The sequence below is a fragment of the Somniosus microcephalus genome, chromosome 4 (assembly GCF_052327205.1).
Source record: "Somniosus microcephalus isolate GS21.2 chromosome 4, FLI_Smic_1.0, whole genome shotgun sequence".
In the NCBI taxonomy this organism is placed as follows: Eukaryota; Metazoa; Chordata; class Chondrichthyes; order Squaliformes; family Somniosidae; genus Somniosus; species Somniosus microcephalus.
This window is the reverse complement of record NC_140990.1, coordinates 340,133,972-340,152,718: the sequence shown is the minus strand read 5'-3', so window position 1 is coordinate 340,152,718 and position 18,747 is coordinate 340,133,972. Positions and strand designations below refer to the sequence as shown.

At 49.3% G+C, this 18,747-nt stretch overlaps 1 protein-coding gene across 2 annotated transcripts in view; it reads left to right on the top strand.

Annotated features, from left to right (window-relative positions):
* Window positions 1–2,553: 2,553 nt before the first annotated feature.
* Window positions 2,554–18,747, top strand: part of LOC147120728 (uncharacterized) — a 205,978-nt gene continuing 189,784 nt past the window's right edge. For both annotated transcript variants that reach the window (XR_015078228.1, XM_085986957.1), the window contains exons 1-5: window positions 2,554–2,815; window positions 4,139–4,245; window positions 4,812–4,937; window positions 13,261–13,367; window positions 17,218–17,361. Coding sequence is in view for 1 of the 2 variants with exons in the window: in XM_085986957.1 (XP_085843083.1) it covers window positions 2,764–2,815; window positions 4,139–4,245; window positions 4,812–4,937; window positions 13,261–13,367; window positions 17,218–17,361 (536 nt within the window). In the remaining variant the exon portion in view is untranslated. The remainder of the gene's footprint in view (window positions 2,816–4,138; window positions 4,246–4,811; window positions 4,938–13,260; window positions 13,368–17,217; window positions 17,362–18,747) is intronic.

Sequence of the window (18,747 nt, the reverse complement as noted above, 5' to 3'; positions counted from 1 at the left end):
TCACTACCTGCAGGGCCTCTTTGTCCTTCCCACCAGCTGCCAACCTGCTTCCCCACTCAGGCCCTGATCAAAATTCCCAACACCCCTGTGCTCGCTGACCTACATCGACTCCCGGTCCGGCAATGCCTCAAATTTAAAATTCTCATCTTTGTTTTCAAATTGCTCCATGGCCTCGCCCCTCCCTATCTCTGTAATCTCCTCCAGACCTTCAACCCTCCGAGATCTCTGCACTCCTCCAATTCTGGCCTCTTGACCATCCCCCGATTTCTATCGCCCCACCATTGGCGGCCGTGCCTTCAGCTGCCTGGGGCCCTGAGCTCTGGAATTCCCCCCCTAAACTTCTCCGCCTCTCTCTCCTCCTTTAAGACGCTCCTTAAAACCTCCCTCTTTGACCAAGCTTTTGGTCACCTGTCCTAATGTGGCTGGGTGTCAAATTGTGTTTGATAATCACTCCTGTGAAGCGCCTTGGGACATTTTGCTGCGTTAAAGGCGCTATATAACTACCAGTTGTTGTTGTACATGCCATCGGGGTCCTGTTGATGCCATAAGGCATGAGGCTCCACGTGAGTCCAACGGGCACCTCATCCGCTGCCAGAACCAGCGGAGCTAAAGTTGGAGACTCCAGGGCATGGAGCAGGAAATCGAGCCGTTCCATTTCAACTGCTCCCCCGCTCCATTCCCACACACAGGGGGGAGTTAATATTCCCCCCAAGGGTCACAAAGGGGAAAGATCGGGATATTAAAAAACGAACATCCTCAACCCCACACATCTGGGTCGACCGGCACCATAACCAATGGTGAGATTTTGACCGGGGATGGGGCAGAATTTGGGTCTTGAGGTAAGGCTGAAGAATATGTCTGGGTCAGAGCCAGCTCCCAGGCCAAGAGCATAAAATCTGTGGCATCGATCATTGCTCTTATTATAGGTTTGTTTAATTGTATTCATTTGTACTAGATGATACCAGAACTATCAGGAATGACTGAACAGGCTGGGGCTAATTTCTCTAGAAAAAGAGGCTGAGCGGTGACCTGATAGAGGTCTTTAAGATTATGAAAGGGTTCGATAGGGTAGACGAGAGAAGGTGTCTCCAATTGTGGGGGAGACCAGAACTAGGGGCCATCAATATAAAACAGTCACTAATAAATCCGAAGGGGAATTCAGAAGAAACTTCTTTACCCAGAGAGTGGTGAGAATGTGGAACTCGCTACCACAGGGAGTGGTTGAGGCGAACAGCAGAGATGCATTGAAGGGGAAGCTAGATAAACACATGAGGGAGAAAGGAATAGAAGGACATGTTGATGGGGTGAGATGAAGAGGGGTGGGAGGAGGCTCGTGTGGAGCATAAACACCGGCACAGACCTGTTGGGCCGAATGGCCTGTTTCTGTGCTGTGCGTTCTATGTAATTCTGCATGGATGGTGACATGTAGCTGACTGGTGGGGTTCAGGAGCAGTGAGGAGGGAGTTCTGGGGTGTACACCAGAGATGCAGCTGGGCTTTGGTAGCGATGGGACTGGTTCTCAGGCTTGTCTGGCCAGTGAGGAGGAAAGCCATGTTTAGTCGCACTGGGGGATTCCTGAGGTGGGGCACTAGTGGGGGAGGGGGAGAGGTGGGATCTGGTAGGAGTTGAGGGAGAGTTGGGAGAGTTTTGTCCCCACTGGGGGGGCAGGGAGTCTCAGGATGTAGCAGGACTGGAGACAGTATCAGGGTCTATAAGAACTCCGGGGAGCGGGGAAATGAGTTTCTACGGTGTGTAAGTACTGGGGAGGGTCTTGGGGTCCAGTAGCAATAAAGAGGGATGCTCTCAAATTCGGGGTACACTGGATGGCAGGAAACATGGTGCTGAAATTCCCCGGCCCATTTTCTCCCTGGATACACCCGCTCTCGCCTCTGACATCAAGGACTCCGCCCTCGGGGGGCTTGTAAGAGATGGAGTTCCTTATATAAACAGTGCGTCAGAGGGGGCGGCGTCCGAAGCAGGGTATTCCCAAAGTCATGAATTCCCACCTCTCCAGCAGAACTGGCGGCCGGAATGCCCATTGGGAAGAGGCGTAGCAATCATGCGGGAGTTCCACTTTGGGGTTCAGGATGCGATCATGGCCGTGATCCTCAAAGAGGAACCGTTTTTAGAATGGTCCCTACAATTTAAAGTTATTTTTTGAGGGAGGTGGTGGGGAGGGGCTTGGTTGCCCCCCTGCTCCGGACCAAGCACAGAATATCATATAGTGTGACCCCGAAAGGGCCAGCGAGGGCCCGAGAGTGGTCCCATTAAACTCCATTACAATGTCATGACCAGGTGCAGGGTCCCAGTGGGCACAATCCTGACATAATTTCAGACCTGGGGATTTTCTGTTTGGTAGCACTGGAGTTGGGAAGTGGGATTTGCTTTATTGGGTGGCATGGGGGAGGGGGGAGGGTGGCAAGATTTAGGGGCATTCAAAATTACGAGAGGTTTTGATGGAGTAAATAAGGAGAAACTGTTTCTGGTGGCAGGAGGGTCGGTAACCAGAGGGGAGATGAGGAGATTTTTTTTTTACGCAGCGAGTTGTTGTGATCTGTGTTGCTGTTAAGCGTATGTTTAATTAATAATAATTGTTATGCTTAATAAATCTGAGAACATGTGACATCTGATGCTGTGAACCCTATTATTGTGAGGAGAAAGTTATAAGTAAGAACACCCATCCACGAACAGTCTGGTCACTAACACAGATAAGTCCTTCCGTGCAGGTCGCAGAGGGTGCGCTGAGCAGATTACTGCCCTGGGATGGCAGGAGACACTGACATTCAGCTCCTGAAGGTGATCAAAGACCTACAAAGTAAGACAATTTCATTCACCCTCCAATCTCTTTTAATATCGCTACCCCTCTGCTGTCTCCGTGCGATCCCCGAACACTCACTGACCCCGTACTGTCAAGAAAGAAAGAAAGAGAGAGTGAAAGAACAAGTAGGGATGGGCAATAAATGCCGGCCATGCCAGCCTCCATTCCCGTGGAGGAATTAAAAAATAAAACAAGAAAGAACTTGTATTTCTACAGCACCTTTCATAACCAAACGTTGTCCCAAAGCACTTTGCAGCCAATGAAGTACTTTTTGAAGTGTAGTCACTGTTGTAATGTAGGAAACGCGGCAGCCAATTTGCACACAGCAAGATCCCACGAACAGCAATGTGATAATGACCAGGTAATCTGTTTTTAGTGATGTTGATTGAGGGAAAAATATTGGCCCAGGGCACCGGGGAGAACTCCCGTGCTCTTCTTCGAAACAGTGCCATGGGATCTTTTACATCCACCTGAGAGAGCAGACAGGGCCTTGGTTTAACACCTCATCCAAAAGACGGCACCTCCAACAGTGCAGCACTCCCTCAGTACTGTCCCTCCGACAGTACAGCAGTCCCTCAGTACTGCCCCTCCGACAGTGCAGCGTGCCCCTCCGACAGGGCAGCGCTCCCTCAGTACTGCCCCTCCGACAGTGCAGTGATCCCTTAGTACTGCCCCTCCGACAGTGCAGCGCTCCCTCAGTACTGCCACTCCGACAGGGCAGCGCTCCCTCAGTACTGACCCTCCGACAGTGCAGCACTCCCTCAGTACTGCCCCTCCGACCGTGCAGCGCTCCCTCAGTACTGTCCCTCCGACAGTGCAGCACTCCCTCAGTACTGACCCTCCGACGGTGCAGCGCTCCCTCAGTACTGCCCCTCCGACAGTGCAGCGCTCCCTCAGTGCAGCGCTCCCTCAGTACTGCTCCTCCGACAGTGCAGCGCTCCCTCAGTACTGACACTCCAACAGTGCAGCGCTCCCTCAGTACTGCCCCTCCAACAGTACAGCGCTCCCTCAGTACTGCCCCTCCGACAGTGCAGCGCTCCCTCAGTACTGCTCCTCCGACAGTGCAGCACTCCCTCAGTACTGCCCCTCTGACAGTGCAGCGCTCCCTCAGTACTGACCCTCCGACAGTGCAGCGCTCCCTCAGTACTGCACTGGGAGTGCCAGCCTAGATTTTTGTGCTCAATTCTCCTGGAGCGAGACTCGAACCCACAACCTTCTGACTCAGAGGTGAGAATGCTGCCCACTGAGCCACGCTGACACTGACCCTGTGCTGTCCCTGTGTGATCCCTTAACACTCACTGACCCGATTCTATTTCGTAGGTTCGATCCAAGAGCTTTGCGAAGACCATGAAAGGAATGGGCTACCTATCACTGACGCCAGCCCTGCCCTCTACAGGCTGTGTACTAAGCTCGAGTACCTGCTACAGGTAGGAGACCTCACACTCCAGCGTCCTCCCCAGCTCAATGACAATTTTCAAGTGTGTGACTTCTTCTACATCAGGGTGAGGGGTATTAGTGCTGGGAAACGAAAAGTGTGAGTTTGTCTAATTACCTCTCTGTCTGTCTGTCTATATCTCTCTGGCTCTACCTCACTCTGTCTCTCTCTGTCTGTCTGTCTATATCTCTCTGGCTCTACCTCACTCTGTCTCTCTCTGTCTGTCTGTCTCTGTGTCCACTTCTTTCAATCTCTACTTCTCTCAATCTCTATTCTCTCTGTCTCTCTGTCCATCAGTCTCACTCTATCTGTCTATATCTCTGTCTCTACCTCACACTTCCTCTCTGTCCCTAACTCTCTCTGTCTCTACATATCTCTGTCTCTATTCTGTCTATCTCTCTCTCTGTCCTTCTCACTGCATCTGTCACTTTATCCTTCTATCTCTTTTTGATTATATCTCTGTTTCTACCTCACTCTCTCTCTCTCTCTCTCTCTTACTGTCTCTCTCCAGCTGTCTCCCCTTTTCAGGTGTATTTATTCCTATTTCTCTCTTCCCAGTATGATCAGAAGGAGAAGAAAACTATTTTTGGGAGTCGGAAGGATTACTGGGATTATTTCTATATGTGCCTGAACAGTCACAAGTGTGGAACCGATCGCCTGAAGTTCATTAACTCCATGCCAAGGGTAGGTACTGATGGAATAGGTTTCATTGACATTTTTTGGCTGGCGTTTCCTGTCTGGGAACTCCATGGACATAGAAATATGCAAGAAAATATATGGAAAAGGGCAGGAGGCCAACTGTTCATCGCACGTGTCCCATCCCAACATAGTGTAACCTGCTCATCTCCATCCAACCCCTACCCCAACCCCTGTGATTACTGGGAAAGGCAGCGAAGGTGAAAATAAACCATCATAAGAACTTAAGAAATAGGAGCAGGAGTCAGCCATTCGGCCCCTCGAGCCTGCTTCGCCATTCAATAAGATCATCGCTGACCTTCTACCTCATCTTCACTTTCCCGCCCGATCTCCATATCCCTTGATTTCCCTAGAGTCCAAAAATCAATCGATCTCTGCCTTGAATATACTCAAAGACTCAGCATCCACAGCCCTCTGGGGCAGAGAATTCCAAAGATTCACAACCCTCTGAGTGAAGAAATTCCTCCTCATCCCAGTCCTAAATGGCCGACCCCTTATCCTGAGACTATGCCCCCTAGTTCTAGACACTCCAGCCAGGGGAAACTGCCTCTGAACATCTACCCTGTCAATTCCCTTCAGAATCTTGTATGTTTCAATGAGATCACTGTTGAGTCTGTGTGTCCCAGTTATGCTTAGGATCAATCACTGGACACAGACAACAAGAATAACTTTTAACAGGTCTTTACTATTCGGAGGTCAGGGCTGAACTGCCCAGCAAATCCCTACACAACACTTATATACCGGTGTGGTCACCACCGGTATTACAGTATACAGCAGCCAAGAGAAAGTAGTACATCTCTTAAGGTAGTTCTCTTAAGGTGGAACAGGTTACATATACCACAATCCTCCCTTTTTAGCTTAACAGTTATATCCCCATTTAACATAACATAATAACATATATATATATATATATACAACTTCATGCAAAACAGTTCAAAGATTCAGTCTCTGAGGAGGCCTCCTGATTCGAGTTGGATAACGCCTTTCAGGGGTCTCTGATTCTCGTTGCTGGGGTGACTCATCTAGTTGGTCTCTTATGGATTGGACATCATCATCAGGTACATTCACTTCTGAGGTAGATGCTTCAGGTTCACTAACTTCTTCCACGGTTGTCTCTGCCGTAACCATGGGTTCGACCCTTGTTCTCGATTCTACCAGTTGGTCAGCATGACGCCGTATTACATTTTCACCAATATCTACCGTGTACATCAGGGGTCCTTGTCTGGCCTGAATTGTTCCAGATTGCCATTTCTCGTTTTTATAGCCCCGGGCTAACACTGGACGTCCTATTTCGAAACTCCGAGTGGTCTTGTTATTTATATGCTGGAACTGTTTGTTTTCAACTTCCCTCCGCACATTTGGTTTTAACAAGTCCAACCTGGACCGCAACCTCCTGTTATAGAACATCATGGCAGGACTTTGGTTTGTCACTGCATGAGTGGCGTTTCGATATGCCAGTAGGAATTTGTCCACCTTGTGTTGTAGTGGAATCTGATCTTCGCTCATGGCCTTTATTGCTTTTTTGAACGTTTGTACAAATCTCTCGGCCAACCCGTTTGTAGCCGGATGATATGGGGCAGAGGTATAATGTTTCACCCCATTCTTCTTCATGAATTTCTGGAATTCTTCTGACATGAACTGCGGTCCGTTGTCTGAACATATTTGTTCTGGCAATCCATTTCTTGCAAATATCGTTCTTAGCACCACGATCGTCTTTTCCGAGGTAGTGGTAGTCATCTTAATCACTTCTGGCCATTTAGAATGTGCGTCCACCGCAATTAAAAACATGGAGTCCATGAATGGACCAGCAAAGTCAATATGTACACGTTGCCATGGGGTTGAAGGCCATTCCCATGGATGCAGCGGTGCAATCGGAGGTGCATTTTGCACTTTATGGCACCCTGAGCAGCTTTTCGTCAGATCCTCTATCTGTTGGTCGATACCCGGCCACCACACATAAGCCCTAGCAAGGCTTTTCATCTTGACTCCCCCCAGATGACCTTCATGCAGTTCCTTTAGAACTCTCTCTCTTAACTTAGGAGGAATAATCACCCTTGTTCCATACATCAATGTTCCTTGACAGACGGACAGCTGTTCTCGTCTTGCTGAGAATGCCGGTAACAGTGGATCACCATGTGCTGGCCATCCCTTCACTGTCACTTCGTAGACCCGGGACAGTGTCGGGTCGTTCCTGGTTTCTCTTTCAATACTTGCATTGGTGACTGGTAAACATTCGATGATGGTCGAGTGAAATAACTCAACAGGGTCAACCGTCGGTGCCTCCTCCTCAGTAGGTAGTGGCAGGCGCGACAGCCCATCAGCATTACCATGCTGCTTTGTACCTTTGAATTCAATCTGATATTGATGTGCCCCTAGGAAAAGGGACCATCTCTGGAGTCTCTGTGCTGTCATCACCGAAACACCCTTCTTAGGGTTAAAAATGGATACCAACGGCTGGTGGTCTGTCAGAAGCGTAAACTTTTGGCCCTGCAGGTAATGATTAAACTTCTTTACTCCCCACACAAGGCTGAGAGCCTCCCTATCTATCTGAGCATAGTTGCGCTCCGCGGAGGTCAATGATCTGGATGCGAACGCGACTGGCCTCTCCAGGCCATTTGGCAACTTGTGTGAGAGTACTGCCCCAATACCATATGGAGAAGCATCACAAGCCAAACGAATAGGCAGCGTTGGGTTGAAGTGAGCCAACACTTCCTCTGAGGTGATCAATGCCTTGCTTTTGCGAAAAGCCCTCTTACAGTCCTCGCTCCACTTCCATGGTACTCCCTTCTGCAAAAGAGCGTTCAGCGGGTGCAGCACCATGGATAAATTTGGCAGAAACTTATGGTAATAGTTAATCAACCCTAGGAACGACCTCAACTGGGATACATTATCCGGAGCGGGAGCCTTCACAACAGCTTCGATCTTGTCAGGAGACTTATGAAGCCCCTCCTGGTCAATGACATGACCACAGTACGAGATCCGCTTCTAAAGAACTCACATTTCTGGCGATTAACTCGAAGTCCATATTCTTTCAACCTGGTGAGCACCAGTTCCAAATTTGCAAGGTGTTCCTCGTCATCATCTCCTGTAATCAGAATATCGTCCAGGTAACATTGTGTGCCTGGAATTCCCTGTAATACCTGCTCCATGGCCCTCTGCCAAATTGCTGGAGCCGATGCCACTCCAAAAACCAGTCTATTATACCGGTACAAGCCTCTATGCGTGTTGATCGTGAGATACTGGCGTGACTCTTCCTCAACTTCCATCTGTAAGTACGCCTGCGCCAGGTCTATCTTGGTGAAGTGTTTCCCGCCAGACAACGAAGCGAAGATATCCTCAATCCGCGGAAGCGGATACTGCACCGTGTGAAGCACCGGATTAACAGTGATCTTGAAATCTCCACAGATGCGAACCTTCCCCGGTTCCCCCGGCTTGTTGCTCAATGAACGCTTCATGACGGGAACAATGGGCATGGCCCACTCACTCCAGTCTACCTTAGACAGTACTCCTGAACGTTCTAGCCCTTCCAGCTCAGCTTCCACAGCAGGTCGTATCGCATAAGGTACCGGTCTGGCTTTGAAAAATTTCGGGTTTGCATGTTCTTCAACCTTGATGTTTGCCGTAATTCCTCTCAGTGTTCCCAGTCCCTGTTGGAACACCTCTTTAGCATCGTCCAATATTCTGGACAATCGTTTAGTTTTGACATCTTTTTTACCGGAATCTACCGTTAGTGCTTTTAAGGAATGCCAGTCCATATTTATTTTCCTAATCCACTCCCGTCCCAGTAGTGGTGGACCTCCCTCAGGTAGCACATATAAGTCCATTCCTCGGCTTTCTTTGCCCTTGTGGACCACCTTTACCTCTATCTTCCTGATGGGGTATACTCTTTGCCCCGTGTATGTTTTCAATACAATCTCCGTATCCCGTAGGGGAATATGTGGGAATAACCTTTTGTAATCTTGCTTATTCATGACCATCAATGCCGATCCAGTGTCCAATTCCATCTTCACTTGGACTCCTGCTATCTGAAGTGTGACCCAAGTTGTTTGGAGGTCTGCTTCCTTACCAACATTGTGTACTCTTAGACTACCCAGTTCATTACTGCTGGAGTCTGAATCTGACTTCTGTTCGTTCGAACTGTTCTCTGTCACCTTGTGTACCTTTCTGTACTTTTCCTGCGGTGACTTTTTGTTGCTGGTCTTCTTTCCTGACCGGCATACTTTAGCTATGTGACCAAGCCTGCCACATTTTCTGCATTCCTGATTTTTGAACCAGCACTGGTTCTGACCGTGCGTTGTCTTTCCACAACGATAACATTTTACTGTACCCAAGACCATTTGATTGGTGCTGAGTTCCAGTGACCGTAGCTGCATTTCCGCCGTGCCTCTCGCTGCGGCTTCTTGCGATGCTGCAATAGTGACAGCTTTATCAAGCGTAAGATCATTCTCCTCAAGCAGTCGCTTTTGTGTTCCTTCTTTTAACAATCCACACACAAATTTATCTCTCAGCGCATCTGCTAGTCCTGTTCCAAACTGACAGTACTTTGATAGCTTACGCAGTTCAATTAAAAATTCAGCGTTGCTTTCGTCTTTCAGCTGCGTTCTTCTGTAAAATTTAAATCGTTCCGCTATCATCAGCGGCGTGGGGTTTAAATGATTTTTCAGGACAGTAACAATATTCGCGAAAGTCTGATCCGCCGGTTAATTTGGTGATAGAAGGTGCTTCAATAGCCCGTATGTCTTCGCACCCATTGAGCTTAATAAGGTTAGTGCTTTCTCATCATCTGGTACCTTATTTGCTTTAGAATAAACTTCCATGCGTTCTACATACGTGGTCCAATCTTCGATATCGCTATCAAAGGTATTAATGTTCCCATGTTTAGGCATCCTTGCAAGTTTTTAAATTTTTCTTTTTCTCAAAATGGCGGCTTCCCGCGCTTGTCTTCTTCCCCCGCCTACTAAAATGGCGGCTTCCCGCGCTTGGCGGTCTTTCCCGCGCTCGTCTTCTTCCCCCGCCGACTACAATGGCGGATTCCCGCGTTTGCCTTCTTCCCCCGCTGGCTGCAATGGCGATTGCCGTGCTGCTGCCGTTCTCGCCTCCCCAGCGGTTCTCAATTCCCCGACGCTGCTTTGCCTCGCAGCCCCGCTTGCAGCCTGGTCCTTTACACCGGCTGCGTTTGAGTTCTCCGCGGCTCTCGTGCCTTAAGCTGCCCCAGTCGCTGCGCCTCTCGGCCTCGATTGCAGCCCGGCCCTTTTTACCGGCCGTGGTCGAGTTCTCCGCCCTTATTCCTCCGTTTTCCCTCCCCTACTCCACAGCCAATGCGGCCGACTTTCTGCTCGTGTCGCTGATCGGCTTACCCACCACCGTGGTAGAAGGGATGATCACTGCCTGTCGCTGATGGAGGGCTTCGTGGTCAGAATTTTTCTTTTTAACCCGGGTTCTCGATGCCTCCCGTGCGATGGTGCTCAGCAGGATGATGAGGGTGGATGCCTCTTCTCGACGCCCGTTCTGAGGACGAAGCTGCCTTGGATGTAAAACTGCCGCAGGGTAAGATCGGACTCGTCGCCACTGTTGAGTCTGTGTGTCCCAGTTATGCTTACGATCAATCACTGGACACAGACAACAAGAATAACTTTTAACAGGTCTTTACTATTCGGAGGTCAGGGCTAAACTGCCCAGCAAATCCCTACACAACACTTATATACCGGCGTGGTCACCACTGGTATTACAGTATACAGCAGCCAAGAGAAAGTAGTACATCTCGTAAGGTAGTTCTCTTAAGGTGGAACAGGTTACATACACCACAATCACCTCTCATTCTTCTAAACTCCAGAGAGTATCGGCCCATTCTATACAATCTCTCCTCATAGGACAGCCCTCTCACCCCAGGAATCAATCTAGTGAACCTTTGTTGCACCGCCTCCAAGGCAAGTATATCCTTCCTTAGATAAGGAGACCAAAACTGTGCCCAGTACTCCAGGTGTGGTCTCACCAAGGCCCTGTACAATTGTAGGAAGACTTCCTTACTCTTATACTCCAACCCCTTGCAATAAAGGCCAACATGCCACTTGCCTTCCTTATTGCTTGCAGTCAAAGTAACTCTGCAGACTTACTCTCTGAAACCCCACAGGTGGTAAACTAGGCTGACCAGACGTCCCCGTTTTCTGGGGACAGTCCCCTGGATGAGGTACTGTGTCCCCAGGCAAACAGTGTCCCCGGAAGAGTCCCCAGTTCACGAAACTCGTCCCCGAATGCCCGAGCTGCCATTTTACTTGAATGAGCTCCATTCCGCGTTAAATCCGCGCCCGTGCTCCAGGCCAATCAACAGGGCCCACTGCTGATTGACAGATTCTCTGCCCATTGGCAGTGACGGACCAATGAAAGGGCAGATCACCGTTTGTGACGACTGCTTGGCTTTGACCGGTTTGGCTTCGGTTTGGACCAATGAAAGGGCAGAGTGCGGGGTCGAGTGCTGGCCAATGGGGCGGCTGTGTTTTGTGCGGGAGGTGTGACGGCGGTGTTGTCTGTGTAAGCTGGAGTCCAGGGACAGGGATCACTGAGGGTGCGTTAATGCGCGGAGTGGAAGGGTTTTAGTGCCTGTAACTCGGCAGACAGGGCTCGGTACCTCAGCCTCACTCAGTCCTACATAGAAACATAGAAGATAGGAGCAGGAGTAGGCCATTCGGCCCCTCGAGCCTGCTCCGCCATTCAATGCGATCATGGCTGATCATCCAAACTCAGTACCCTGTCCCTGCCTTCTCCCCATATCCCTTGATTCCCTTTAGCCTTAAGAAATATATCCAACTCCTTCTTGAATATATTTAATGAATTGGTCTCCACTGCCTTCTGTGGTAGAGAATTCCACAGGTTCACCACTCTCTGGGTGAAGAACTTCCTCCTCATCTCTGTCCTAAATGGCTTACCCCTTATCCTTAGACTGTGACCCCTGGTTCTGGACTCCCCGCCATCAGGAACATCCTTCCTGTATCTAGTCTGTCTAGTCCTGTTAGAATTATATAAGTTTCAATGAGATCCCCTCTCATTCTTCTAAACTCCAGCGAGTATAAGCCCGATCGATCCAATCTCTCCTCACACGTCATTCCTGCCATCCCAGGTATCAGTCTGGTGAATCTTCGCTGCACTCCCTCCATGGCAAGAACATCCTTCCTCAGATAAGGCGACCAAAACTGCACACAATACTCAAGGTGTGGTCTCACCAAGGCCCTGTACAACTGCCGCAAGACCTCCTTGTTCTTGTACTCGAACCCTCTCGCTGTGAAGGCCAACATATCATTTGCCTTCTTAACCGCCTGCTGCACCTGCATCCTGAGAGAACAGTACCAGTCTAAGGCCAAACATGGCTCCGTGTGTATGTGTATACAGAAGAGACTGTGTTTATACTTGAGGATAGTGGAATTGCTGCATACCATTCCCATTATAATGTTGCCATAGGCAAGCAGCGTGGTAGCCCCCTGCCCTCAACCATCTCTGTGCCAGGGCGACCCCCCTCTTCCCCAGCCTGTCTGTGCTAGGGTGGCCCGCTTTCCTCACTTTGCCAGAGTGATCACCTCCCCACTAATCTTCTCTTGAAACGCGGAGAGAGCATAGCAATCATTAATAAATCTGTGAAAAATAAATGACTTGGGCAGTGATGTGAAGAAAGAGATTTTTTGGACAGGCCTTATAGACAATGGGTACGAAAAAACTGACGTTCCTGACCAGTGTTATTGTATCATTTATAAACGGTGTCTGAATGTGTTTCCGTCGTGTGACGTCACGCCTGCGGTAATTAGATGCACATTTGTTTTGAACTTGTTGTGTGTAACTGTCAAAATATTTTTACCTCTCCACGCTGGGCAACCTACATTTTCCGTCCTGGCTACTTTGCTGTGCTCCCACTCTGTGTGCCCCCGGATTCGGTTTAGTAACTATGGTCACCCTATGATAAAGCAAGTTCCAGGAGACCCTGGTGACTGGGATCACTCGTCCCCATTAACCCATCTACCTTCGATAACAGACAAATGTCCCCACTGACAAGGACTAGATGGGTTTGTGCAGCACAGGCCGGGAATGGAGCCTGGGCTCTACCGGCTCTGTGTGGGGCTCATGTACCACACCGGATGAGATCAGCTACCTCAGCACAGGCCGGGGATGGGGCCTGGGCTTTCAACTCAGTTACACGTTGCCTTCAACACCTGACGCATCACAGAACGCTAGATGTGTATTTCTGTAGACTGAATAACGGAGTGGTATGCAGCACCTGGGTCACCAGTCGGTATAACCCTCTGCCCTCTCTCTAAATCACCTGCAGCTGAACACCTCAATGGGGAAAGGCCGAGCTTTCATCCGACACTGTCTGGTGCAACAGCAGCTAGCGGACTCCCTGCAACTCTGCTTCCTCAATCAACAGCTGGCCAGGTAAGGTGAAGGTGACGGTCAGTCACACACCTGTATGGGGAACGGTGGGTGTTGGTAATGAAGGGTCTGAGAGACAAATCACAGACTCAAAATAAAATCATCTTCCTCTCTCCATGGGACTTACTCACTGCACCCGAGGTCAGTCTGCAACCGAATCCTCATTCACTCTTCTTTCTTTTTCTTTTTTTACAGGGCAGAAAGAGGCCCTTCGGCCCATCATGTCCGCACCGGCCATCAAGCCCTGTCTATTCTAATCCCATTTTCCAGCACTTGGTCCGTAGCCTTGTATGCTATGGCGTTTCAAGTGCTCATCTAAATGCTTCTTGAATGTTGTGAGGGTTCCTGCCTCCACAGCCCTTTCAGGCAGTGAGTTCCAGATTCCAACCACCCTCTGGGTGAAAAAGTTTTCCCTCAAATCCCCTCTAAACCTCCTGCCCCTTACCTTGAAACTATGCCCCCTGGTTATTGACCCCTCTACTAAGGGGAAAAGTTCCTTTCTATCTACGTTATCTATGCCCCTCATAATTTTGTACCCCTCATAATTTTGTACCCCTCAATCAGGTCCCCCCCTCAGCCTTCTCTGTTCTAAGGGAAACAACCCCAGCCTGTCCAGTCTTTCTTCATAGCTGAAGCGCTCCAGCCCAGGTAACATCCTGGGGAATCTCCTCTGCACCCTCTCCAATGCAATCACATCCTTCCTATAGTGTGGCGACCAGAACTGCACACAGTATTCCAGCTGTGGCCTAACTAGCGTTTTGTACAGCTCCATCATAACCTCCCTGCTCTTATATTCTATGCCTCGGTTAATGAAGGCAAGTATCCCATATGCCTTTTTAACCACCTTATCTACCTGTCCTGCTGCCTTTGGGGATCTATGTACATGCACACCAAGGTCTGTCTGATCCTCTGTCCTTCCTAGGGCCCTACCATTCATTGTGTATTCCCTTGCCTTGTTAGTCCTCCCAAAATGCATCACCTCACACTTTACAGGGTTAAATTCCATTTGCCCCTGTTCTGCCCATCTGACCAACCCGTCTATATTGTCCTGTAGCCTGAGGCTTCCCTCCTCGCTATTTACCACTCCACCAATTTTCGTGTCATCTGCGAACTTACTGATCATATCGCCTACATTCATATCTAAATCATTAATGTACACTACAAACAGCAAGGGACCCAGCACCGATCCCTGCGGTACACCACTGGACACAGGCTTCCAGTCACAAAAACAACCTTCGACCATCACCCTCTGCTTCCTGCCACTAAGCCAATTTGGATCCAATGTGCCAAATTGCCCTGGATCCCATGGGCTCTTACCTTCGTGACGAGTCTCCCATGCGGGACTTTGTCAAAAGCCTCACTGAAATCCATGTAGACTACATCAACTGCACTACCCTCATCCACACACCTAGTCATGCCCTAGAAAAATTCAATCAAATTGGTCAGACATGATCTCCATGACAAAGCCATGCTGACTATCCTTGATTAATCCTTGCCTCTCCAAGTGAAGACTAATTCTGTCCCTCAGAATTTTTTCCAATAATTTCCCAACCACTGATGTTAGGCTCACTGGCCTGTAATTCCCTGGTTTATCCCTACTACTCTTCTTGAATAATGGTACTACGTTAGCTGTCCTCCAGCCCTCTGGCACATCCCCTGTGGCCAGAGAGGTACTGAGAATTTGTGTCAGAGCCCCTGCAATCTGCTTCCTTGCCTCACACAGCAGCCTGGGATACATCTCATCTGGGCCTGGGGATTTATCCACTTTTAAGCCCGCTAAAACCGCTAGTACCTCCTCCCTCTCAATGCTAATATGTTCAAGTATATCACAATCCCCCTGCCTGATTTCTATGCCTGCATCGTCCTTCTCCATAGTGAACACAGATGCAAAATATTCATTTAAAACCTCACCTACATCTTCCGGCTCTACACACAGATTGCCATTTTGGTCCCTAATGGGCCCTACTCTTTCCCTGGTTATCCTCTTGCCCTTAATAAACTTATAAAACACCTTGGGATTTTCCTTTATTTTGCCTGCCAGTGTTTTTTCATGCCCCCTTTTCGCTCTCCTAATTTATTTTTTAAGTACCCCCCTGCACTTTCTATACTCCTCTAGGGCTTCCACTGTTTTTAGTCCTTTGTATCTGCCAAAGGCCTCCCTTTTTTCCCTAATCCATTCTTGTATATCCCTTGACATCCAGTGATTGACTGACACTGTATTGGGTGTCAGTCAATCCCTCCGTGTCTCTCCTCCATCTCCAATCATTCTTAGTCTATCTATCTTAGATCCTTCAACGTAATCCTTCCATCTCCGACCTGACTAACCCCTTCTCTGTGTGAACAATATTTTTCATCCTGTTCTCTGATTAACTCTTTTATTGAGGAAATAGTTAAACCTTCACATTCTCCGTAGCTTAGAATTCCGCTCAGTCGCTTCACTGGCCAACACGCAACAGGCCTAAGGTTCTGCTCGCATCAAAGGTCATTCCTGGTGGGATTTACTGGTCTCCACTCGAGAGGCCCCTGGGGAGAGGCTGAGGCGGGTGTCAGACCCCTAAGGAAGTGTCCTGTGTCAGATGGCCTCAGGGCTAGGGACACGGTGTAAAATTTTAAATTTAGTTTTTAATAAAGAGCCCATACAATCTGCCATTCTGAGAAAGACCCGGCCCTTTAGTTTTTAACTCTCTCTCCAACGCCCATAGGAACCCTGGACAACAGGCCTGTACTGGCGCTCCTTTTGTCCAGGGTTACTATGGCACCAATGACGGTTACATATTCGGTTAAGTAGTCCGACTTATATTTCGTAGGACATATTGTAGGCCTAACAGAAAATATGGTAAGCGGTGGGGTGGGGGGGTGAGGCAAGTGAGGAGTCGTCAAAGTGTTTCCCAGGGAGCATTCCAGCCCACTCCTTTCAAATTACGGGAGAGAGCTGGTATAACTCGAGCCTAAAACCTAGGCCTCTGTGTCACTCTGGCTTTGCAATAACAATCAGTAGGCAGCAGTCTGTAGCCTGTTGGCTCACGAGCATCCCTAGCAGGTTGTTAATAGAACGGCATGCCATACTGAGTTTTAAGGAAGTGGATGACATAAAATGTGACATTTATTGTTTCCCCCCCACCCCCCACTTCCTCCCTGCCCCTGCGTGAGGCACCGACTCGTAGGGCTGGGGGAAGACGGGACGGTTTCAAGGAGCGGGTCTTCCCTTCACTCAGGGGCCTTTCTTTAAATGACTTCAGTTATGTGGATAGACTGGAGAAGCTGGGGTTGTTCTCCTTAGAGCAAGGATGGCTAAGAGGAGATTTGATGGAGGTGTTCAAAATCATGAAGGGTATAGACAGAGTAAATAAAGAGAAACTGTTTCCAATGGCAGGAGGGTCGGTAACCAGAGGACACAGATTTAAGATAATGAGGAGAGTTTTTTATCTCAGCGAGTTGTTGTGATCTGGAACGCGCTGCCCGAAAGGGCGGTGGGAGCAGATTCAATAGGAACTTTCAAAAGGGAATTGGATAAATACTTGAAGGGAAAAGTTTGCAGGGCTCTGGGGAAAGAGCAGGGGGAGTGGGACTAATTGGAGAGCTCTTTCAAAGAGCCGGCACAGGCACAACGGGCCGAATGGCCTCCTCCTGTGCTGTGTGATTCTATGAGGTGTGAGCCGGGAGAGTGTTGGAGCCGATGTGTCCCATTAGTAATCTGCATTGCGTTGTGAAAGTTGGGGGTTTGTACTAGCTCCTTCTGCAGAGGAACACGCAGTCACAGCTGTGCTCAGTGACCCCCACTGATGGGCAGTCTGCGTTGTGTTGCACGAGCTGTCACGATTTGTCACGCATTGCATGGGCTGCTCTCTTTCAGTGACTGGTATTACGCCCGGAACCCCTTCCTGTCCAAGAGGCTCAGACCTGACATCACGGAACACTTGTACGCGTTAAACGGAATAACCTTTGACCTGCCTTTGAAGGGTGTTGACCTGGATACATCGTGGCCATTCGGCAGATGGTAAGGAGAAGGAGAGAACAACGAATAAAATTTAAACAAACTGTGCAATTCACTATTCCATTGAAATCTCATTGGGGTACTGTTCCACAGGCACTGACTCTCACTGGGGTAGAGTTACAGACACTGACTCTCACTGGGGTAGAGTTACAGACACTGACTCTCACTGGGGTACAGTTATAGACACTGACTCTCACTGGGGTACAGTTCCACAGACACTGACTCTCACTGGGGTACAGTTCCACAGGCACTGATTCAAACTGGGGTACAGTTCCACAGACACTGACTCTCACTGGGGTACAGTTCCACAGACACTGACTCTCACTGGGGTACAGTTCCACAGACACTGACTCTCACTGGGGTACAGTTCCACAGACACTGACTCTCACTGGGGTACAGTTCCACAGACACTGACACTCACTGGGGTACAGTTCCACAGACACTGACTCTCACTGGGGTACAGTTGCACGGACACTGACTGTCACTGGGGTATAGTTCCACAGACACTGACTCTCACTGGGGTACAGTTCCACAGGCAGTGACTCTCACTGGGGTACAGTTCCACAGACACTGACTCTCACTGGGGTACAGTTCCACAGACACTGACTCTCACTGGGGTAAAGTTCCACAGACACTGACTCTCACTGGGGTACAGTTCCACAGACACTGACTCTCACTGGGGTACAGTTCCACAGACACTGACTCTCACTGGGGTACAGTTCCACAGACACTGACTCTCACTGGGGTACAGTTCCACAGACACTGACTCTCATTGGGGTACAGTTCCATAGACACTGACTCTCACTGGGGTACAGTTCCACAGACACTGACTCTCACTGGGGTACAGTTCCACAGACACTGACTCTCACTGGGGTACAGTTCCACAGACACTGACTCTCACTGGGGTACAGTTCCACAGACACTGACTCTCACTGGGGTACAGTTCCACAGACACTGACTCTCACTGGGGTACAGTTCCACAGACACTGACTCTCACTGGGGTACAGTTCCACAGACAATGACTCTCACTGGGGTACAGTTCCACAGACACTGACTCTCACTGGGGTACAGTTCCACAGACACTGACTCTCACTGGGGTACAGTTACAGACACTGACTCTCATTGGGGTACAGTTCCACAGACACTGACTCTCACTGGGGTACAGTTCCACAGACACTGACTCTCACTGGGGTACAGTTCCACAGACACTGACTCTCACTGGGGTACAGTTCCACAGACACTGACTCTCACTGGGGTACAGTTCCACAGACACTGACTCTCACTGGGGTGCAGTTCCACAGACACTGACTCTCACTGGGATACAGTTACAGGCACTGACTCTCACTGGGGTACAGTTCCACAGACACTGACTCTCACTGGGGTACAGTT